General features: G+C 42.7%; 1 protein-coding gene across 2 annotated transcripts in view; it reads right to left on the reverse strand.

The window, feature by feature from the left end:
* The window catches only part of ITPR1 (inositol 1,4,5-trisphosphate receptor type 1), a 180,194-nt gene extending 156,651 nt beyond the window's left edge, over positions 1 to 23,543 (reverse strand). For both annotated transcript variants that reach the window (XM_072875732.1, XM_072875731.1), the window contains exons 1-3: positions 23,400 to 23,543; positions 8,913 to 9,020; positions 5,060 to 5,130 (exon numbers count right to left, since the gene is read on the reverse strand). In XM_072875732.1, the coding sequence (XP_072731833.1) occupies positions 5,060 to 5,130; positions 8,913 to 9,004 (163 nt within the window). In that variant the 5' untranslated portion in view covers positions 9,005 to 9,020; positions 23,400 to 23,543. The remainder of the gene's footprint in view (positions 1 to 5,059; positions 5,131 to 8,912; positions 9,021 to 23,399) is intronic.
* Between the last annotated feature and the right edge of the window lie 1,368 nt (positions 23,544 to 24,911).

A 24,911-nucleotide genomic window follows, 5' to 3' on the forward strand; every position in this document is an offset into this window, starting at 1 on the left:
TAAATTATATGGTTTCCTTCATACAAAACAAAGCAGTAGTGTACAGGCTTCAGATCATTGATGGCAAAGGTATGAAGAAGAAAACATAACTCAAAACATTTCTGTTATGGAGAAGCATATTGACTTTCATCAATGCTGAGCACAATGCATATTTAAGAGAAATCCATCAAAAGAATTGGGGTGTGTAGACACATATTTATTTTTTTATACATATATATTTGTATATTAAAGCTTCTTTGTAGTGCCCAGGTCATTTCCTCTACTGAAGATGAAGTTGTAGCTCAAAGGCTGAGACCCTCAGTGCTAGCCCCTAACACCACCAGACAAGCCTAAACGAAGGCTTCGTGAAGGCAATATTCAGAAAGAGCATACAGTATGGATTAGGATCAAAAGAACAAACAGAATTTGAACTACTCATCTTCTGCTTCACCATGAGGGTATTTTAAGTCTAAGATATGGGTTCATTCCTTGAACATCTTGCCAAAAAAAGAGTGTTGCCCAGCAACTACTAAAACAATGTTCTGGAAGGAGGTAGCTACTGGACTAATTAACCCAGTAAGTGCCCTTTTTCCCTGTGTTTCATGCAGCTATTGCAAAGCCTCTGGATCCCTAGCAGACAGATCTGCATCCCAAATAAAGAGCTGTAAGGAATTTCCTGAGAAGGCTGTCAGACAGACTGTTTTGGTGTAGTAGCAGTGTCTTGCATTAAGCAAACACATTTGGCTTAGCACAGTGCTAAGTTCCAATACAAAATGAACACAAATAAAACCTCTGCAAAAGCACACACAAACTAACTAATAGAGCACAGAACCAGCAGCTAGAGCCCAAAATTATCAGCCCTGGGCTCTGCTTCAGCTTTGCCACTATTGCTAGGTCTGACTTTAATTTGCACAATAGGTATCCATCTCTGTGCATTTAAGTACAAATGATTTCTAATGAAACACTGGTGCTTTTAGCCTAGCTGGAGGGTCAGCTGTAGTTCATACTTTCCACATAAACCCATGCATATTAAAAGGATGTTCATTTATAGTCACTATTCAGATGCACAGTCATACTCAAAGACGGCAATTAGAGCAGTAATTCCAGCTTTATAAAAATACGTAAAATGTCTTTTTTTGTTCAAAGCAGTGCAGATAACCAAGGAACTGTCACACTTTCTTTTTTTGGAGACTCGTACAACTAGGATTTTTTTCCAGGAATCTCATCTGTACACAGTATATTCAGACCAGTTAAGTAAAATACTCTTTTGCAAGAATTTTCATGTTAACATTTTTTAAAAGAAACACCTTAATGTACATACTCTTAAGTCTTAACATTTTGCAAGACAGTTCTAGAGGACTTTTGAATTAGTTGGAGCTGAAAACATGAAGGGCCAGAGAAACACTGTACTTTAAAGAAAAAAAAAAACAACACACCCAAACCACCATATTTAAAGTGGATTCAGAAAGCCAGAATAAAAAAAAAATTCCACTGAAATCTCACAGACCATAATTACCATCCAACCTCAAACCACTAACTTCAGGTGCTATCTACTTCTGATTGGGATGGGAAAAAGGAAGAAAAAAAAATCAGCCTTCACACCTTCAAGTGGTCAAGCTAATATTTTAAGGACCTAGAGACACAACAGCAATTAATATGTGAAATAACTACTGGTAAACACTCATAGCAACTTGAGGCTGCTGGAATAATACCTTTCTTTAGAGTTCTTTCCAGCTCCAGCACTTCAGTTTTTTTCCATCTAATACACCCTTTGAAATTTCTTTTTTTTTTAAACATCTCAATTTCTACTTTTACACCACACTCCAAATCTTACCTGAACCCTATACCATCTTACTCTCAGCCTCCTCTTACATTTCATCCCTTTCAGGGCTCCACCACCACCAGATTACTCTGTCAGCCTACTTTTTCCACTACTTTTGTCAACAATGCAAGCCCTCGTGTCCTCAGGATACCTCTGTACGTTTTCCTCCAAGCAGACTGAAAGGCTCTATCGCTCCCATCTCTGACTCCAGTCGTGCTGCTGCAAATCATTCTGTTCAACCCAGTTCATCCAAACACACATCAAGCTTCCCTCACTGAATCTTCCTTAGGACAACTTGAAGCCAATGTTTTTAAAAGGAGTGACTTACTAGCACACAAAACCCACCTCCGTTTCAGCTACGAAGTGCTTGCTTTTAGAAACGCACTTCTCCGGGAGGGACTATTTTCACACCACAAGCAGGTTATCAGCATTTAGTGACAGCATATACTCACGGCTAAGTATTACTGTCAACTGCCTTCCGTATGAGAGGGGCTCTCTCCAGGAAGAAGCATGGTGCATACACACCACCACTTTGTGCACAGCAGCTCTGCTGTATTTCAAGGGTCTAAAGTAGGGAGGAAAGGAAAACCACCACCCTCTAGACCAGGGCCTTGCTGCTGCCACGAGATGCAACTGATTAAGTGTAGCCTAGGCAACAAGAATTTTAAAACCTGAAACACCCATGGCTAAGAAAAAAGCAAGATGGATTAATTCTGCTACTGGATATATGTGCTTTAGTTTCACACTGCATTTTCTCAGAGTCATGTATGCATATCTAAGCAGTGAATCTTGCTTCTAGATCTCTCATCACTTTGATTAAGCATGAAAATTATATTTACAACTGTTTTACATCTGCCCACAGAAGACAGATCTGCTCAGAGAAGCTTAGAATTACATTTCTTAAAAATACTACCCGAAGCGAGGTCCTCGACACCGGCCACGAAAGTCACACATTCAGTGTTCCTCCCAGAAGGTGACTTCCAATTTGACTGACCTGTGTCTGGACACCTTAAAGCTCAGCTTGTTTGAAAGAGGATTTGTACATGGATATAAAACAGGTTATAGCATAGAGGCGTTTCTCCAGTACTGTGTAAAGCTATAGTGTAAGTCACTTAATTTGATTAATTATTGTCCTGCTCTAATGAGATTTTCAAAAGTTAATTTGCAGTTACCAGTGCCAGTGTTTTGCACCTATTTAAATTCAAACCAAGATCACGCTTCTTCTCAGGCCTCAAACTGCAGCAATCCTATCAGCTGTGATGACTAGTACGGACTATATGAAATCATTGAACAAATGTGGGCACCATGTACAAAGCTCACTGGATACTAGAACATTTCCATATCAGTTCTCAGCTCACACTGCTGCTGTACAAAAGGTATCTTGTTCTACTGAGCTGCTGTACCTGTGACACTGCCCAAGGTAATGAAGACTAAATCTCAAGTATGACAAAACTAAATATTGGGACTACTGAGTCATATTCACCAGATGCCCATGGTTGCTTTATATGCCAGATGTAAATGTTTTTTGGATAAATGCACCTTAGGGAAGACCTTGTGTTCCATTTGCAAGAGAGGTATTTTTGCAAGGTGTCATAAAAACACCAAGTAAGATTGCAGAGACATGGTTGCAGTTCCTTACTTTGCCAGAGACATCCCGTGCAACACCCCAGACAAGCCTCCGTGTGCCTTTGCTTCAGAATAAAAAAAAGGGGTATTTTCCATTTGTGTTGAAGACGGTCTGATAAACTTCATGATTACTTCTTCTGAACATATTTATTGTGGAAAGCATTTTATCTTAGACTACACTTATAAAGCATGTGTATAAATAACAGAAATGCCTGCTAAAAGTTTTATGACTTTTGTTGCCATTTACCATTAAGCATAAACTTCCCCATGAAAGCTTTAGTGAAGTAACTACAAAGGTTGAAAAAGGTTCACACCATTCTTTCTCCATGTATAAATTATAAGTAATATGAGAACATTTACAATGTCTAACCACAATGTTTTATGTCAGACAAATGTGTCTCTGTACTTGCAGTTCCTAAACTGTGCTAGCAAGAATTGCCTTTTTCTCATTCTTTTCTCTCTCTCTCCCCTCCCCTCCTTCTACACCCAGCAGTCTCAGTCAAATCTGGCTTTATTCCTTCATATGATTTTAACGTCAAGAAATCCCTAGAGTCAGGGCTCTAGTTCATGTACCACCATTGTTCTTTTTCTGGAGAGTTAAACATTGAATGCTAACACTTCCCCAGGTTGCCTCTTCAAGTATTTGAATCATCAGCTATTTAGTTTTCCAGTAAAAAGGGAGAAAAACCAACAAGGACTCACAGACTTCAGCAATATTCTAAAAAGAGAGTTTCATTATATGAGACATCTTCATGTCATGGCAAAAAAAAACCCCAAAACCCAAACAGCAGCAAACAAAACCAGCAGTACAGAAGGTATACGATTGTCAAGGGCAATAATCTGCAGTTCTGGCCAGACCTGAACAGAATTATGGTAAATTCTGAGCCCCTGATAAAAGCAAAGCATAAGCAAGGAAACAAGATTTATCCAACAAAGAAACAAGACAAACAGTTGCTGCTACATCTGGGAACAGCAATAAAAGGTAGATCAAATTTTTAGAATATTTGGCTGGGCTATCCTTTGGGTAAAAGATGCAACCAAGGGGTGAAAAAAAGAAGAATTCAATAAGGTTTTTCAAAACAAAATCCCAGTTAGTGCTTCTCTTCCTGTTTGAGATTCTTCTTAAACAAATCAGCCCTAGCCAAACTGTGCAAAGAAGTAGGCATGAATTTCTTATCACTAAGCATAAGTTTCCTGGCAGAATGAAAGCGAAGTCAAACGTAGTTAATATCAAATGAGGCCAAACGACAATAGTTGTTAAAAACATTTGCTCCTTTTCATTTTTGTCTTCTCTGAGATAGGTTTGGTACTAAATGGCATGTATGATAGTATGGAGAAAAAGAAATTAAACTTATGGAAACCGTGTAAGTTTGGACAGATCTGAAAGCCAACCTCAATTGGCAACCCCATCTCCACCCCCTCACAAAGCATTCTTTTTAAGTCCCACAACTCACTTCACAAGACACTCACACTTACATACTTTTTTTTTCCCTCATGAGTTGCCCTTCATGGAAGAAGATGACACTAAAATATTCTATAGAAAGCATGGAGGTCAAAAATAGTCACATGTGACTGCACAAAAAGAAGGACTTCTTTCAACCAGAAGGGTAATAAGCTGTCTAATAAACTTACCTCTGAATTTTTTGGGTGGGTTGTTAAGATCACCTGCTTCTGGCTGTACAACACAACGATCATCCACAAGACTGCAAAGAAATGAGAAGTAAAGTGAGATTCCATTCCTTTGCAATTTTTTACATCCTTGTTAGCAAAACCAAAGTCATTTATTTGCAATATTTTATCCAAGTGGCCACTTCAGCAGAAGACATTCCCCAAATGCCAATTTATGCCAAATCTTTCTAAGAAGCATGCAGCTAATTTTTACTGTTGCCCAGAGCTATGCTCCTGGATAGGTGGGACAACAAATAAATCATTGCTCCTGTATACTGCATCATCTTTATGTCCCCTCCTTGAGGTGCAGACAGAACAGCCCATATTCTAGTTAGGTGAGAGACAGCCTTAGAACAATTATTGCCTCTTGGACAGATTTGAATAATGTTGCAAATGTGTTTATATGAAGGGTAGAGAACAGGAAAATATGACGACTATGCAAACTGGACACTGCTCCTATGACTACTCAAGTGTTAAGAAAAGGCAGAAACAATAACTGCCACAATAAAAATTGACTCCCAAGAGAAAGGAAGGCATAAATACACCCTCCTGCTCATCAGTCATAAACACAAGATAAGTCAAGGGATTGAACTAACCTCCTCCTGTTCTACCCAGGAAGGAGGTGAATTGGACAAGTGAACCCAAGAGATTCCAATAGGGAATGCCAGGACAGAGCTTCTCCTGTGAATACACATTGGCAAAAAACCCACAGGGTCAATTCAAATCCGACAGAATAAAGAAAATTGTTAAGATGCCCCTGTCACCAATGCTCTGCCCTTAGCATGCTTTGGATCAACATGGAATTGCACTTTTACCAAATAGTATTTCCAAATGGTGAAAATGCAACTGTAACCAAGTACTTTGTAGTCTGATTTGATCGTAAATGACTCAATTTGGCCCCTTAAAACCAATCTGTCAAAGAGGCTTTCTACGCAAAAGTAGAAAGTAAAACTCCAAGGTCTTAAAGGTTTGAGAGGTCCATTCTCATGCAGAATCAACTTGAGAAAGATTGAGACCTAGAATATGAGAGTTGTTCCTTGCAGAGGCTGGTTACATGCAGGGAGCATCTTGAGACAACAATTATGGAAAATAATGAAGTGCATAAAAATTAAGAGATCAGAGAGATTAAGTGGACTCAACAGTTCTATGCATCTAAAATTTGCATATGCAAACATTCAGAGTAAATTGCTTTTTCCCCATGGATTTTCTCCCTACTCAGTATTATATATACACATATGTGCTCCAACAAGAATGGTAGTATTAATATTTGAGCTGACTGGAACACCTGCTTCTAGTGAACAAAGGGCCAAAAAAATATCAAGTCAAATGGGTTACTCTGATCATCCCACACAGAGATAATCTCAGTGCAATATATCCCTCTCATTCTAAGATTAAATTGAAAGTAAAGAGGAACTTCCCAAACTACCAAGAAAAAAATTTTACAGGGTGAAAAACACAAAAGAGGATATATTGTACACCGGTAATCATAATGATGACAGCACTGAGTTTGGGAAACAGCAAGAGTAAAGTCCTGATTAAGCAAGTCATGTCACAGGAATATTAAATAGGAACACTTCAAAGATTTAGAACGACATTAGAATGTATAGTGGTATCTGTTTCTCAACCTTCATTAACCACATGAACAAGTCATTACACATTGTTATGACATAAGACTGTCAAAACTCCACATGGTATAGAGTACAATTACACTGAATCTTTCCTTTGCTTCTTCAATTTTCTCCAGGACAAAGACTAAATTAAATATGGGACAAAACTAATTTGATTATGAAGGCTTATTAAGATGATAATGCATTTCATGTTTCACATAGCAATTGGGATTTCTGGCTTAAATTAGGCTCAGAAGATGTGTGGCCATTATATAATGCAGTTACCTTAAAACAGTACTAATCAAATCAAAGAGGATGCTTGTGACGCTAAGGGGATCTTTAGACCTGCCATGAGAACATCTCATCAAGCCTAGAAAATACATGTGCTTAGGGCCTCTAATGTCTAAAAGGACTACCCATGGTGAAAAATATCTGCTCAGCAATGCCATCAAAAGCCACAGCCACTGCATAATGTTCATCATGCACTGTATGGGATTAAACATAACATAACAACTTTCTACTTGTTCTGGAATTATTTACTGCGAAACTTGCTTCAATACTAGGAAGAAAAAAATAGCCAAATGTATAGTATCGCTCAATTCGTTTTGCCAGTTTTCAGCAGATAGTATTTGGCCAGTTACACAGCTGATTGAGTACTGCAGAGCGTACATGTCATATTTGACGAGTACCTAGGAAATTTGTCAAATACATTCGCCAAATACTATTCGACCAACCCTACTTACTACATCCCTTGCTTTTATCATACCTTCTTTCCCTTCTGGCAGCATCCCATATTTTCTTCTCTTTCCTATAATAGATCATGGTGCATCTTCAGTGTCTGCTTCCTTCTCTGCCCCCTTATTTTGCAGAATCCTAATAGCTAGAGGACTAAACCTACAAGTTAGTTTGGAGTCACTCAGATGAGATTCCAGCCCATTGTTTCCTGCTGAGAGACTTACCAGGATGCTGTCTTTGTACCCTGCTTGGGAGCTCCATTTATCAGATGCATCTGGACAGTAGGCATCAAAAAATTTGCTGTCACTGTACCCACCCTGAGGCCCTTACGGCTACTGGAAATGAGAAAGAGCATGTTGTGTGCGTGCCCACTCACCATATCATCAAGCTTCCTGGTTGCTTCTTTGCTACTCATTCAGTATTGAAGTACCACAGCAATGTGTCATGCATGCTATTTCCCTCCCTCTAATTTCTCACTGCTTTGAAACAAGGTGGCAGATGTGCTCTTTGAGCTTCTCATCCAGCCCCCCCACAAGGTCTTCCAAATCAGTACACAGCTCCACTGCCAGCTTCTGATGTTCGGAGAGATTTCTCCTCAGCAGCAGTTGAGCAGAATAAAACATACCCTGTCAGTTGTCAGAGCTGTATTTCAATTTCACGGCTTTTCTCTGCAAACTCTTCCTTTTCCTATGTGAACAACTACTTTTTGTTTAATGAAGTGGCATACACTTCTTACTGCTTAAGAGGCACTCTCCTACAGAGCACCTAGTCTGATGTCTTTGCAGAAGAAAGCGCAGAAGAGCTCTGTTGGAAAGCACACTGGGGGCAGGAGCTGGCAAGGCACGGCTCCCACCCGCAGCTCCAGGGTCCTGGCCATTGGCAAAGCTGGACATTCGAAACATCTTCTCCTTTGACTGGAGAAGAACCATTTTGTTTGTATGAGAAACCCCAAATACTGTAAGAAAAGACAAAACTAGTCATGGTGGTAAGTGGTATATAAACGGTTTGGCTCAGGGCTTCTTTTGTTTTTTTTTTAATTTTTTTTTAAACTACTTATAGTGCCTATGCTAAATCCTTTTTTTCAATCAGCAGATTGCACTGGGGCCTATTCATTCCTGACTGGGGGAGGGGGCAGGGAGGGACAGGACAGGACACATGGATGGACACGGGACAGACAACACCACGAAAATCATTTGCTTGCATTCATTCCCTCTACCCACACCTTAACTTGATAAGCTTCTTCCTCCCCACCAAGTATATTGAAACCACACCATAGCCATCGATACACTCTCCATCCTCCCAACATCTAACTTGCCATATTAGCTTCAGGTCATTTTTAAACTTAGGGCCAAATCTGTACATAAAGCTACCTTGCTTTACCCTGTATTTCCTGGGAGTCAGGCTCAGGATAGCTAGCTGAGTTCTGCTAGTCCTTCTTATGGATGTTTTTAGTATAAGAGAACAGCTGTTCTTACCCCAAAGTGCTAATAAATCCATTTGTTGAGCCCTCTGCATAGAGAGAACAAATATCTCCAATATGAAGGAAGCTCGACATCTTGTCAGTCATCTCTGGCTTACTGCCCCTAGAAGAATAAAGCACAACGTTACTGTTTATCAGGCAGAATTTCTTGGTGTAAGCTACTGGAGGTTACAACAACAGGACCCTTTGCTTTTGTTTGCTCAATTATTTGAAAAACTGAACAAGTTCTTGCACTGGAATTTCAGGTATCAAAGAAAATACAGCATGTCAAAATGCTTGCTTAGAAAAATAAACTAGGGAAAAACAAGCAGCTATTGGCATCCCATTCGGTGTGGGACTGTTTTACGGGTAGCCGTATTTGTCCCAACAAGACGCTCACAGCCATTTCAGTCCAGGCGTACCGACCTGTTTCATCCCACCTGTGAGAGGGAAAAGGGGAAGAAGAGTGGGCTGCCTCAGTTTAAGACATATTATTTGTACCATCTAAATCACAACACATTTCTTTGCCAGATTCTTTGTCAGAATAAAAGATAGGTTTGAGCATATTTTAAAGGTTCTCTGGTGTGCTGGAGTGGTGCTCATGGGAATTGCAATGTAAAATATTGACATGATTCATGTCAATAATTTTTGGTCATGTCAAAATATTGACATGACCAATGCTGAGGTAGCCACCCTCTTACAGCTGCAGCCCCAAAGACAGCATTAGGTGAAGACCCACTGAATATGCCTGACAACAGATTTTGCATGTAAAAATGTAAAGATTAAGATTTTTCAGTCAAATACTTTAAACTATGTATGTATCAGGAAGCCAAATCCCTGTGAGATCAGGAATACTTCAATCCTGTTTTTAAAATAGATTGCCTAAATGTAACACTGAGGAGACAGCCACTTAGTGTTATCAACTTCCACAGTATTAAGAACTATTCTTATTTTCTTTAAAGCCCCAAATCCTGGACCAAGTGATACAGGACCTACCTGTCATTTAAATAAATATTAAAAAGTGAGTTTCTATCTGTCACGGCAACAAAGAAAGAGACAAACAACATGAGCCCGGATAAAAAGAAGCCCAACTGAATAGATTTTCAAAGTCATCTTTTCCAAGACTATGTACCGGTTTCTTGGAGATCCTCCTAAGCCATGCTTTTTGATCACTGAGTTCAAAACACTGAAATAGCTTTCTACGCTTGAGGTTTCAAACAGCAGGCAGCAACGTAGCTCTTCCAAGCTGCTCCTTCTTGCAGGCTGGTGACTTGCTCTGCAAGGCAGCCCTGCCAGTGAACACTGCCCAGGACCCAACTCCCAGATCTAAGGGAAAATAATTGAAAACACTTTCACCTTCTCCGACATCACATCCAAATCAGTTTTAAATGGTCTACCACCAGAACTAAGCAGCAGGAAATTATGCTTATTATGGAGCACAGCCCTGACATTGTACAGGGGATAAATATTCCCTTTCACTGAACATCATCTTGTTTACCAAAAGTGTAAGGATCAAGTTTATTAAGCAAGGCTGGAGCTCAGCAAGGACAGATTCATGGAGATTTAAAAGTTGATGTTGATAATGCACTGCAGATATGAAAGAGCAAGCAAAAACCTGAAGCTACGCTTTTCTTCTAAAAAGCGGCAAATAGCTATCCCTCCTCACTGCCTCATCCCCAAAGTATTGGTGGTGGTGGTAAATATTGAAAGTTGTTGTTATTATAAGTCAAAGCATGTTATAGACATTCTCATGCCTGTAAATCCCTGTGTCATCTGTACAATTAAAAACAAATTCAGGAAAAACAAAAGATAACAGGCCAAGTTCATATGCAGGGTAAAGAAGTCTCAGCTCCTCTAAAATCAAATCTGTATGCTTACAGAAGCAAACCATTTGGCTTCAGGTTGCTTGTTTAATGCCAAGTCCTTCGGCCACTGCATATGTTATGCAGTCCATTCCCATTCTCCCTTGATAAGTGGACAGAAAAACATCATTACCTATTTTAAGATATATGCCACAAAACATACAGAAATATGCTGAATGACTGAATTAGCATCACTAGAAATACAGCTTTCCTCATTTCCTGACTTGGATGTTAACTAAGAACGTCATACTAAAAACTTTTAAGCCTTCAAAATTAAGCTCAGCCCTAAATTAATACAGCCCAAAGCAAAAGGTATCTAAGTCAACAAGAAATGTAGATACTTCCAAACAACCCCATTTTACAACGGTTTTTAAGGCATCCCCTTTGGGGTGTGAGGGGGACTACTTTACTGAACTACACCATTTTTCCTTTAGAAGAGGCAGATGTTCACAACAGCTGTTCCCAAGAGAATGTGAAGGTCAAAATTATTGACTTCCATTAGAGAAGAGTTTTTTCTTGGAAAAAAAAAATTATCTCAGACCATTGACCAAAACCAGGCCCAAGGATGGACAATCACATTTCTGCATTACTTTCCAGAATATAGCCTCAATTTTCCTGTCTTTTCTTTACTAAGGAAGATCCCAACATACCATGATGTACACCATGATATTGTAACCCTGACATACCATATTGTATACTGTGACAGTGTAACCCCTAAAATAAGCCCTTTCGCAATTTATTGACATTTCCATTAATAAAATGTTTAGCAACTTTACCTATAACCATTACACGGTTATGGATAACAGAAAGGTAGTTTTAAGTCTGGAAGTAGTTCAGGTACACGGTATGATTGAATTTCATTGCCAGTCTGTTCACCAGATCCTTTTTAAATTTTTCCAGGCGAGCTTGCAAAGCCATGACTACAGAGTCAGGTTCTGCTGCTGTGCACCTCAGGGTGCAAGCTGCCTGCGGCACCGCTGAGCCCCAGCCTCTCCTATTCCCCAAGAGGAGAGCCATGCTCCTCATGCTTCCTCATGCGTCATCAGCTTTGCTGGAGTTTAGAATTACAAAGGGTTGATCTGGCTACAATAACCTTATATTTTAAGGCTTTTCTCAGGCATGCAGTATTTAGCATTTAAGTCCTCACTCATCCCTTTCTTGCATTCTTTTTGAATACTGTTTTAATGCCAATCAGCGTGATGTTATCTTCAATGCCATAGGAGATACTCGGATGGAGCGTGCCTCCCCTGCTCTCATGAAGCATGCTGCCAATTCCAAGTAGGGTGAGCCTCTTTCTAAAATACTTATTTATCCTAAGGCTTACTCACAGTCAAAACTGGCATCATGAACACTGTCTACATCTACTACATTCTTTAATAACTGAATACCAAAAGTCAGTCCACTTGACATTTATCTTTAAACATGCTGTTTCTGAGGTTGGCCGGTGCTCAGGAACATGCTGAGCGGGCAGACGGAGTGAGGGACTGAATGACCCAACAGGCCTCCTTACATACAAGATTTACAAGTAAAGAGAATAATTTCTCAACTGATTTAGCTTACTTCAAAGCTGCTTTCATAGTCTCCTCACAAGGGACTCGTGACACCTAACAAAATTACTCCATTAATTGATCAATTATTTCCATTAAACACTAAATGATCAGCTACCACACACTGAATATTTTCCACCTCTGATGAGAAGGACAACTGGGGTATCTGAGGCAAAAAGTAAAACTGGAAGGTTTTCAAGAGCAAAGTTCCCAGGTACCCAGTATGAAAACCTTTTATAAATAGCTCTGTCAACACCAGCTGACCACACTAATCCCCCAAAATCAGACCTCTATGGGAATCTTCAGCTGGAGAACCCAGAAGCTGAGGCACTGAAAATCTGTCAACCTCGGCACATCTTTCCAAAGTTCATAGCACAGGCGGGCCACAGGGACTTAAGAGAACAGGTTCCCTGCTGGATATGTCAACCAAAGCGTCCGTGTGTGTCCCCTTGGCCAGGGAGGAGATACTTCCCTCCCTGCATCATGTTGGCCAAAAACATGAGGTGACCACCAGAAGCCCCCTGGAAGCACAGGGCAGGAGGATTCTCATGCACATTCTCAGTACCCAGCTCTTACAGCTAAAAGCACAACCACGCTGCTCAAAAAGCAACTGTGCTCAGTAGACAAATACAACCATTACTCTGCAATTTATTTATTTTAGATACGCCAGTGGCAAGAGCAATCGATTAATACTAGAGGAGGGATGGCCCTAAGAGAACGTTTGCAGTTCTTGCTACGCACAGTGCCAGTTTTAATGGCATTCTCACATCCTCACAAGAGGGGAGTCCTGCAAGAAATCCATCGTGTTCCAGCTGTAACATGGCAGTGTCCTGGCCATGGAGCATCATCGTCCTCTTCCACTTAAACACTGGGGGGAAAACAAGATTCCTTCTAGGTAAACTTACTTGAAAAAATCAAAGCTAAAGAAGTACTCTGATAAGGAAACGATAGCAGTGTGGCAATATTAGCATACACATCTAGCAAAAGTGAGTCAGGTTTCTCCAACCAAGTATTACGAGGCTTAACTCAGGTGGCAGCAACATCAAAAGCAGCCACACAAGTTTGTAAAATACTGTTCTTTTCCCACTAAGCTGAAGACTCTAATTTTGACAGACAGAAAGACAGACTTAATTTTTAAGATGAGAAATGAAACGTGAACTAGAAGTGGACTGTACATTGAGAAGTAGACTATATCTACCCATAAACATCAAAAAATACCTGAAAGATGAGCACATTCTATAGTATTTTTTAAGCCTTGACAGCTTGAATTCTTTTAATTATGTTGGTGATGACTTCCTCATGTATATTATCTATATAAAAGTTAGTGCGTCTTTAAGTATTTTTATATACAGTTTTTCTGCACCAGAAAATAAAATTAAGTCTCTGTTTAAGAAGCTACCCAAAAAAAAAAAATATAGAAACCTGCTGAATTTCATGTGAATTGCAAGGTACTGCTTTACAAGTCATTTTGCCGGTCTATAGCTTTGCTCTATGGGACTGGATCTGAAAACCCATTAGCTAAATCCAGCCAGTGAGTTAAACCCAGGAAAACTTTCTATTTGCCTCAAGAGTTTTAGGACTTGCCTTTCCCCTACTACTCTGTACTGCTTTAGTGAACACAAATCTGTATCACAAGACCTCAAGTTTGGTCTTCTGACTGAATAGAAAGTGCCATAATTATAGGGGTCATTTTTTATTGTTTTCTTCCTTATAGATTATTTTCTGCATATCCTCAAAATAAGCTGCATTTCATATAGCAAAAACCAATGAAAAGAACCAATCTTGAAATGCAAACTAAGCACTTTGACAGGGTTTGTACGAAGCCCTTTACCATCAGCACTACCATTGCTCTCCGCACTGATGGTGAAGTTCTGCAGACGTTTCCACTGGCTTTCAGGAAGACTGAAAGGACTCAGTCATATTTTAGGGCATAAGCAGATCATATGCTTAGCCTGATGGCCTTACATAAGCCAGTGTAAGTTTGATACAGTCACTGAAATTCAACTCTGAGACACTTCAATCCATTTTCTCATGAAACCACATTTCATAATGGTAGTTAAAGCAGAATTAACAGTACAAACACTTAGAAATCAAACTGACTGTTAAATATCAAATACCTTAATGAGACAGCTGCTTTTTGAAGATCTCAGAATAGGAAGTGCAACTGCTTTGTAAACATTTCACACTAATTTCTCCCATCACTCATCTAGATCTTGATGCTAAGTTAGAAAAAACAGGCTTCAGAGCAATGCTGAAAGTTTGCTTTCCTTGAATAGTGGAGTCAAGGCCCTCTTTTGAAGTCCCTCCTTATGGGGACTGTTTGTAACAAGATTTCTGCAATATGCTATTCCTCATCTCAAGCAATTTAATCCTGAAAGGCTTTTCAAAGAATCTGAAGCTATTTTGCCGATACCAGGTTCCATGTGTCTGCTTTGTGTGGGATTTTAATACTTTAACCTATGACTGCAAATCCTATTTGTAAAATAAACAAGACCAAATATATCTTATTGCCAACAGTTTGATTTCCAGCAACTGGGATACAAATTACTTAATCTTTTTAAGATGGTTCTAATGATGTTTGTTTTGAGCAAAAAAGCTCCTTGCTGTGCCTTGCAGTCCCATGATGTACTCAATTCTCTATTATCATATTTTCACTGTGGTTTAGTGCTCAATTAAATAGAGACTGGCAATTTTATTTGTACCATTACAGAAATTGGAGCAACAGTTTATCAAAGTCTTTTTCACTATTTAGGTTGTTTAGGTAAGAATAGAATCTCAAACCATACTTAACTGCTTCAACTTCATTCCTGCAGACAGGAAACTCCACAGTGACAGTTCAATTTTGCTTCAGTTTTTAACAGAAAAAAAGATCAGAGTTTAAGAGTAGAGAGACAACAAAAAAGCAAACATAAAGGACTGCTTAATGGCATAAGCTATTGCTATGCATGTGAAGAATCATCCATAAATTAACAGGTATCGGTAACATTACATCAAGACTCGATCAACTGAGAATCCACAAGACCGGGATAAGTCAGTGTGTTTGAATCAAATGGAATTGGGTCCTTAATATTTGTAAATGAGAACAAGCAATCTAACTTTTTTTTCCAATGCACCCAAACCCTGACTCCCTAGATTTAAGTGAAAGGCCAGTGCTTAAATAATTTAGTAAATCTAAACTTTACAACAAGATTAATTGGCCGAAAATTTTGCCCTATAGGCTTGATCCAATGTTTCTCCTAACATTTCTCTAAGGATTTCCATGGTTTTTTGGATAACACCCACCCAGCATTCTGCATCTATTTTTACAGGTGCAGCTAACTTTTTAAAAACTGAAACCAAAACCCAATGTTTCCCATTCTTATTTCAATAAAAAAGGAAGGTTTCCTCCCTGAGGGCTATGAGAAAGTTCATAAGAATCCCATTAAAACAGCCAAAGCAAGGAGGAAGTGCTCTATTTAAAAGATCATCTAGTGAATAATCACTCTTCTGGGGCTGCAGGACAAAGCTCTGTCATTTGCAAAGCTTCTGACTTAGCAAATCTAAAAGGAGCCCTTTGCACACACCAGGGAAAGACAAATACAATGGATTTTGGGTAGCAGAGCACAGGCACCTGGGATAAGTGCCATGCACCGAGCGGGCCATCTCGGAGAAGTTCGTTTACTCCTCAGCTGAGCACCAAGTCAACAGCAGAGTGAAATCCTGCAGTTTCTCAACCACCAACACGGTTCGTAGCCCACGGGAAACTACAACAGCACTGGGGACCCATAGCCACGCCATCTCAAACATCAGGATCCTCGCCCTCGCATGCTTGCAGTGGGAGGCAGCTCAGGAATTGTGTTAGGTTTTGAGACGGTTCAGCACTGCTAATTTTATGCACATGTAGTTACATTTTAGAGATTACACATTAAAAAAAATATCAGCATGGTACATTTATCTACAACGTGATCTTGTTTTCCATTTAACTGCAACCTTTCATGTCCAGGAGCCTGCTATCTGCCAACAAATTGTCATTTGATGAACCGTTAGATTAAAGAAGAGAAATGCACTGTCTCAGAGAAAGTATTTTTCCTCTTAACGCTTATAACGCAGCAGATTTTTCTAGAGTTTGCAGTCTGAACAGGCAAGATGGAGGGTGTGGAAGAGGGGAAGGAGGAAGCAGCACAGCGCTATGACTTTCTCAAGGACACAGAGCAGGTCAGACTCCGAGCCCAGATTTGAACACAGGTCTCCTGAATCCCCATCCACCGGTCCACACCGCCCCTCTTCTCCCAGGAGGAAACTCAGCCTCGTTGCACATCTAATCAAGCATACGTTTCCCCCTTTTCTTGAAGGAAGCCGGAAGAGGCATGTAAATTCATACAGCAAGACGATGGCCAAGTTAATTACATTCTATTCATACTATTTGCCACTCCACAGATAAATATAATTTTTTTTAGCATATCAATGACAAAGTTATTCAGAAGTTACTATTTCATAGGTGCAACAAAAGTCAGTTTAAGAAGAAGGGAAAAAGAGATAAGTAACTCATTTTGTTAACTTAAACCTCAATAAATCCTCAATACAGAACAGCAAACATGCACGACGTCCTTTTCTCCTCAGAAAGAGTGCCTGTTTTTTTTTTTTATTTGCCCAGTGCAACCAGACAAGCTAGTTACAGAAAATTCAGGTTGAAAGTTACATACTCATAACAACCTGCTAGGCAGAAGTTACACTTTGTCAGCGATATCTTATACAGCAGCCATCAGACTGATGTAAGAAATGTGACTGACGGATCCTATTGACAGGCATCTGCAGAAAGCTGAAAAAAGAAAATCTATTAGAGATACACTGTTGGGGAAAAAATCATTTTTTGTTTCAAACCAAGTATGACCTGACAGCATCTTTTTAATCTCATTAAAAGTAAGCAGCACTTACTGAAGTTCGTACTTACTGGCTCTAACCCTGATGGGAGAAGGCAGCTTAGACGTCAGCCTCTGGACAAGGCCCCTATAATCACTGTGTTTTCCAGCATATTTCTATTAGGAGAGAGTTGGAACATGCCAAAAGAACCAGGGCAACCAATGACCAATGTCACAGGGAAAGAGAGCAAGCTTGGTTTATAACACCAACTGGAGTTTGGCCAAGGAAGAAAAATGGCCAGGGAAGAAGAGGGTACAGAACAGTCCCAATTTAATTTTGCATGGCCGTATATCTACTGAGGCTTCACCACAGAACGGGCTGCCTCCTACCACCCTGTTCCTCACATCAAGCCTCCAAGCTTCCTTCCTCACAAGATACACACTCTTTAACAAACGCAATACTCCCTAAATTTACCAAAGTATTTTCCTTCTGTCTGTCCATCTCACTAGCCTTCATCCGCCTGCATCTGCTCATCTCCCTCTGACCCTACTTGCCCAACACTTTCACCCTTCCCATGTCCTACACCTCCCATTTCTCCCTTCGCCAATACTGCACCTTGGTGGGGGTTCGCTGGCCTCCATCGTGGCACTGGTGTTGTTTTCCACGACTGGGCTTTGCTGGATGTCTCCTGGTAGCCTTGGGTCCCCACCGGCAATAAAGTTAATGCTTTTCTTCCACTAGCAAGTCTCTCCTATTGAAGGCTTGTAAGTCTTCTCTTGTCTTCCAGATGCAGCAACCCTTACAAGGGTAAGCTCACTGCTCTTCCCTCCTAGACACCTCAGCAGGCATCCAGGTCTGCAGACTAAAACCTAAGTGCCTGTGACAAGCAGCCGAAGAGGAGGAGCCACTACCAGCACATGATTAGCATGTGTGGAAAACCACTGGTGGCCAGGGGACCTACTTTGAGACATGATGATCTAAAAAAACCTGATGGGCTGGGCTCCTTTACAGATGAAGGCTCCAGTTCCCAGGCTGACTTGTACGTGTTGGCCCCCCAACAGTAATTTTCTAGAATGCAAGCACAAGTCATTCTTCTGAAGCAAAAGGTTCAAAATACTGTACCATCTTATCTCATAAAGAACACTAGCAACTGAATCTACTTAACCCTTACAGATGGAGGAGTGGCCAAGGATATTGCAGTTATTTTATTAATAAGTTTTCAATTAACCCTTTAGCTCAAGCATCATCAACCAACTCAGGTATGTATCCACCTTTGTGTCCATGCATCTCTTCTCGGAGTGGGATGCAGACAGGACATATCTGGACTGCAATCAAAACTTTTTTCTTCAGAACCTCTTGGCAGATTTCTGAATTTCTGAAGAAGTGGATAGGATGGGCCAAGGCACAAAAGAAATTTTAGTAAAAGTTTCATACTAAACTGCTTCTAAACAGTTCCCATAAATTAAAAAAAAAAGCTACAGCCTTTTGGCAGTAGCCATTTTTTGGCCTACTGTGATCAGAAATTTCTTACATCTATATGCAGAGATTACCGTCTTCTGACTGCAGACATCATGCACATGGCAGGGATGAAGAGGGAATGAACTGTTTGTGTACATCATTACATTTGGATTCAGTATCCAAGCCTCTTTCCTTATAGCTTAGTATCAGATTACTCCAAAAGCAGAAAGATTATCTAACATCCTAACGCAGAAATTTGCTTCATCTGGCATTCAGTTTTCTCTGAGCTATTCACCATCCTTTGACAACCTGTTCAGTTGAACAATCAGTGAGATATGAACACTCAGCTTTCTGCAACACTCCTCACACTGGCATTCTGGCATGCAAGGATGCAGTTACATTGCCACAAGCCATAAATTAGCAAAATAACGCATACTTCCATACACATTTTTCTCTCTAGAGGGTTAACTTGCTCAGATCTGAAGTGACATTTTATTCTCCATATAACACTGTTAGGAAGGAAAAATAAGTTCTGATCTAAGTTTTGATAGGCTTAACCAAAACCACAACTATGAAAATGAAACACTTCTGAGTTCAGGATCCACAGCTGAATTTTGCAGCTTTCCTCATCTGAATCACAGTTCCTGTAGTTTTCATTTTATCTTAATTTTTTTCCCCCAAAGGAATTTGGTCCCATAAAACACAACTGTTCTGAAGACTTGGAAAAGTACTTTCTCAACAGGTACAGAACAAGCAAGAATAACACACGCTTCCTGCGGTTGCCTCTGCCAATCTCATGAGCAGCTGCAGCACCCTGGAAAGAGGGTTCTGCCTCCATACCCAGCCACTGTCCATCGGTGCCAAGACAGAGAACCAGGCAACAATTGCTGTAGTGCTTTTGTAGTGTCCGGTGGGAACAGAAATCAGAAAGGAATATTGAGCCAGATCAAAGCTTGTGCTGCTTGGCATCCTGCCTCCCACAGCAGCCTCTGGGAGATGCACAGCGGAAGAGCACAGGAATAATTTTGAATAGCTATGGACACAGACAGGATCTGGCTTAGCAGCCCAGAGATACTGTCCACTAGCTTTACAGGTCTTCTCCTTTACAGCACCCAGTAAAGCAGTACCTGTCTGTACCCAGCATAGGCCACTATATGAAACTGATCAATGGCTTTTAACTCATCTTCTGTGCTATCACAAAAAAAAAAAGGCAGAAAAAAGGCTCCAGGCTACTGAAGCAATAGAAACCAGTGAAAGTGCTATCTCAGCAGCAGAAGAAACTAATTTGGAATGTACTGTAGGCAGATTTTTACCAAACTGGATTAATACCAGTTGCGTTGTGACAGAAACATTACATTTACATAACTTTCTAGCAGCACACCATTTTCTACCTCTAAACCCCTCTGGCCTCCATAAGCTGCTTTGGTGAAGCTGCCTTCCCTCACACTCACCCACGGGCGAGTGAGCAGCTCGTCTACCAGCTACTACAGAGCCACTACCCTCATCCCACCTCCCACGGGATCTTGATATTCCTCCCATCTTTAAGACATAATCCTACAACTATCTTATATTTATGGGGTAATAATGTCTCAAAGACTCCCAGTACACTCTGCAACTTGACACATCAGATACTCCTAAGGAGTACGCTATGCACTGAAGAATTACCATGCATAGCATCACAGGGGAACAGCACAGTCAACAAAACAACCAGAACAGGCTACACCTGCTCTTCTGACTGCTTCGTCGTAGGGCAGGTACAAGACAAAGGCTCCAGATACCTGGGCCCTGTTTTAAGCCTGCTTTATAGCACTGAAAAAGACATTTCACCTCAATGCTGTCCATTTCAGCAATTTATCAGGAGACACCAGCCCATCTTACAGGAAGCAGCTGAAAGGAACTCCTGCTTCCAGAATGGGCTTCTGGACCACACCAGTAGGTATCTGATCAGCCGCCTTTCCCCTGGTGTACGCACACAGAGTACTGGAGGAGCTGGAACCTTGCTTGCACATTTCATCTAAAATCTGCTGCCCTTGCAGGTGACTGGCCATCTTCTCACACTGCCACATTGTAATGCTCATTCAGCATTGCCTTTACAAGAAGAGTTACTATAAAATTAGACCAAGACCTCACACCACATAACAGCAGGATGTCATGGTTTGCAAGTGTCACTCTGTGTTGCGATGGCACTTGTGAGCTGCCAGGACTTGATATTATTTCTTCACTTGAACTTGATTTTTCCACTTTCTAGTCTACCCCACACCAACATGGATTTGTTGAGGTGATGCGAGAGGTCAGTCCTCTCCACAGTGCCATTAATAAGATCGCATTACACTCCTCGTTTATAACCAGAGACCACAGCTGTCATTTACACCACCCTCCACCCTGCTTATCAGTCCCAGTACAACTCCTCCATCCAGCTGTTCTTACCCAGACCTGCGGCTCCAGCGGTCACCGAAGAAACACACTGACCAAGTGCTCGCCCCTTCAGTGTTCTTCACTAGGGCCTTTTCCACCCTCCAGCGATGGTGTTCAGGACTAGCAAATCTTAGAAAAATATACTATTTCCCACAGTTAAGCTCCACCCCACAATTGCAAAGGCAAACCAAAGTTACTCTTGCTGCTTGTTTACTTCCTAATTTATGAACCCCTGTAAGAGGAAACCAGATCACTCCCTATTTCAAGGCTTAATCAACACTGCAAAACAAGCAGATGGGGAAAAAACTCATCTAATCAAACACTTTAATCTCAGGGTGGAATAAGATATTTTAAGAAGAAAAAAATGTAATTGACAAACAAAAGATGGCTTAAAGAACACATTAAAAATAATTAGCTCAGCAAACAGCTTACTTGACAGCACTCCTGTAACAGCTTGTTTTGAAAAAACACCAGAATTGTGTTTTTCATTTCCACAGTGACTCCTCTTTTGGTTTACACACACTGACCACCACACATTTGCACCATTTCAAGTTGCTGGTTTCCATAGCAATCAACTTTCACATTTGTTTCATCAAGTGTCCTGTTATGCCAGAATTTTTGGCCTGATAGATGCCACCAGTTTTCTCCACTCACTGAACCACCAGTGTTGGACAACCAATGCTTTGCTACAGTCACAATGCCACGCAACACTGTTATTGTTTCAGGCACTGACCTTACACCGGCAAAACCACTGAGCATTTAGAACCTGGAATATTTGCTGTGCAAGGAAATTGGCTTAAAGTAGAGGTTTAGAAAATAAACAAACAAAAAATCGAGGGCCTGGCAGCCTGTTAACTTAGCCACAGAGAAACCACCGAGGGAAAGAAATGGATACTGGCTTCATATTGTATCCCACACTCATGCGGCTGAACCCTGCGAGGAAAGCAATTCAGATGTGGGCCTTTGGACCGGGCTCTGAGTCAGCGAGTCTTTTGGCTCAACAGGTTTGGAAGTCCTGGGATATCAGGCAAATTTCTGAGCACAGAAAAAGAAACTCAAAGACAAATAACAAAGTGCACATTTAAGAAATAAAACACATGCACAGGTACTGGCCCTCATTAATAAATAAAACAAACAGCTACCACACACGCACACTACTCCACGCGTGACTTCGAGTCACTAAATCTTCATAAGGCAAGGATCTGGACTGTATTAGCCATGTCTTCCCTTCCAGATTTGCGAGTAGCAACACCACAGCCCAATCCATCTGCAGCTGCGCAGGCACATGCGAACTGTTGCACAGTGCGTAAGGCAATACATTGGATGCAGTAATTCAAACCTTTCACCTGTGGAGTTTTTTATACAAACTACTGTGAGCCAGACTGATCCCACACGGGACAAAGAGGTTTTATACTAGAAAGGGAAGCCTGACCGACCCCAAGCCTTCGCCATTGCATCAAGCCCACTGCTGCATGCAGCTCTACAGCAAAGCCTCCCTACACGCGGGGTAACACAAGGGTCCGTGGAGCAACAGGCACACGTAGTCTCCCTGCACAGTCAGAGGAGCCAAAAGGCAGTCTTCAGCCCCAAAACAACCAGCGTAACGAGCAATAATTCAGCTTTTAGCATGAAGACGTAAACCCGCTCAGAAGTACGGCACATCCCACGTACATGGGGAATGCACATGTGCCCCCTCCCCCCCCCCCGCTTAAGTCCAGTTATTGTAGTCCAGGAAACAGCTAAATATTTGGCATGTCAGACCAGTTACCAAGACCCTCGGAAATATCCACCCACAGTTGCCCAGCTTTTGACCATTTAAGAATAAGATCGCCCATCGCCAAGTCCCCATCAGCGCTCGCAAGTGTTTACATAACGCGAAACATCCCTTGCAACTGTGCCTCAAGTACGAGAGGAAAAACACGGGGAAAGTTGGAGCGGACACGCTGCTCCGCCGCCGAGGCCTCGGCCGTCCCGCGGAGAGAGGCGGCGGCGAGCCCCGAGCGGCGACCCCGGTCCCGGCCCGGCCCGGGGGCAGCAGCGCTCACCCCCGCCCGGCGCAGCTGGGCGCCCACAGGCACTGCGGAACCAGGCTCCGCTCCCCGCCGAGCCGGGAGGGCGGAGAGGTCTCTGCCCCCTCCAGCGGGGGCTCCCGCGGCCGGGCATCCCCGCCGAGCACCGCTCCGCCGGCCCAGCCTCAGCACCGGCGCGGCGGAGGGCTGCCTGTCCTGGCCCCCCCGCCCCGCCCGGGCCGGCCCCGCGCCCGCAGCCCAACGGCGGCCGGGGAAGGGGGCTGCCCCGGCGGCCGGAGCGGGGCGGGCTCGCCGCCTCCCTCCCCAGCCGCTGCCGCAGCCCCTGCCTGCCCGCTCCCCGCCTCGACCCTACCTGGCTCCGGTGGCGGCGGGGTGGGCTAGCGGCGCCTCGGCAGCCCCATGCTGGCGGCGCGGCGCTGCCCGGTCCCGTTAGGATGGAGGCTGCGCCGAGCTCCCCCCGCCTGCCGCCGCCTCAGCTGCACATCCACATGGTTACTGCGCTCGGAGCTCGCTGCCGCGCTCTATATACCCCCGCGGGGCTCTCTGGGTAGCGGAGTCCTGGCGGCGCCGCGCTGCCGCCGGGGAGCGCCCCCGCGGGACTACAACTCCCGGCGTGCCCCGCGCCGCGCCCCGAGCCGGCGGGCGGGCGGGGAGGGGCGGGCCGGGCCGGGGCGACCCCCGGAGCGGTGCCGGCGCCGCGGGCTCCCCGGGCCGGGCACTGCTGCGCGGGCTCCGCCGGCTGTCGGCTCCTGCCGGTGGCCGAGACTCTCAGAGGCCTGTGTGTTCAAAACGTGCGGTTGTCCTAAGTGTAGGGGCTCGGAACTGTATTTCGTCGGGGGGGGAGGGGGGATCGCAGAGAGCCCCGGCACCGGGCGGGCGGCGGGAGCGGACAGCGCTCCCGAAGCGCCCACCTGCCGCCGAGGGGTAGCGGGATGCACCGGCACTGTTTTACCAGCCACATAAACTGCAAGAAAACCAAGCCAGGAAAAATAAATACTTCGTAAATGCAGGTCTCAGCGCGGTTTGGGAAGTGCACAAGAGCGGAGAGATCACGCTGAAACCCTTGCGCTCACATACGAGGGATGGAGATTTCGCAAGGTTATTTACACACGCGGCTTTCACTTCTGGGGTAATTCAATTATTGGACGACAAGAGCCTTTCACTGAGAACGGTCAGCTGTACGGAAGTGTGGTAATGTGGGGTAAACCAGCTATTTTCGCGGAAGAGTTTAAAACTTTGAAAGTAGTGAGTTTTACTTGGCGTCCTCTTCGGTAAGACTGTCTGGCATAGGGATGCTGCTAACGTTAAAGCCTGTCTACTGACAACGCAACTTAAGCCAGAATGACCAGCAGTGATAAAAAATAGGTAATACTTCCTTTTATCTATTACATTATGCAATTATTTGTCCTTAAAATATTAGTCAAGGTATACCATCCAAGATAATACTGTAATTTTTATGCCCTCTGTAGGGTCCAAGTTGCTGTGTTTGGCAGCACAAAGTGCCTCACTGAAGCGGCTGCAATGTTTGCGCTGCAGAACTGCTGTATCACTTTAATTGGCGTAAGGTGAAGAAAACACTTCCCTCCTCTCGCTTCCACCCGCACCTACCTGCTGCCTGAGACAGCAGATAGGAACTGGTGTGTAACTGCTGCTGCCATGCTCATGGCTTGTTTCTCTCTCTACAGCAGCGGACTGCTGCTGGAGAAAGGCAACAAGCTCAGATCAGCCAGTGGTCCGATTCAACACAACCCAGCACTATATTGGTTCTTCACTAAAAAGGAACATCAGAGGAGTTGTAATTGTGGCTATCGAGCCAGAATATGCAGAAGCTGAAGTCCATGACTTAGGAACGTAAGCAAAGGTC

The sequence above is a fragment of the Ciconia boyciana genome, chromosome 11 (assembly GCF_034638445.1).
Source record: "Ciconia boyciana chromosome 11, ASM3463844v1, whole genome shotgun sequence".
Classification (NCBI taxonomy): Eukaryota; Metazoa; Chordata; class Aves; order Ciconiiformes; family Ciconiidae; genus Ciconia; species Ciconia boyciana.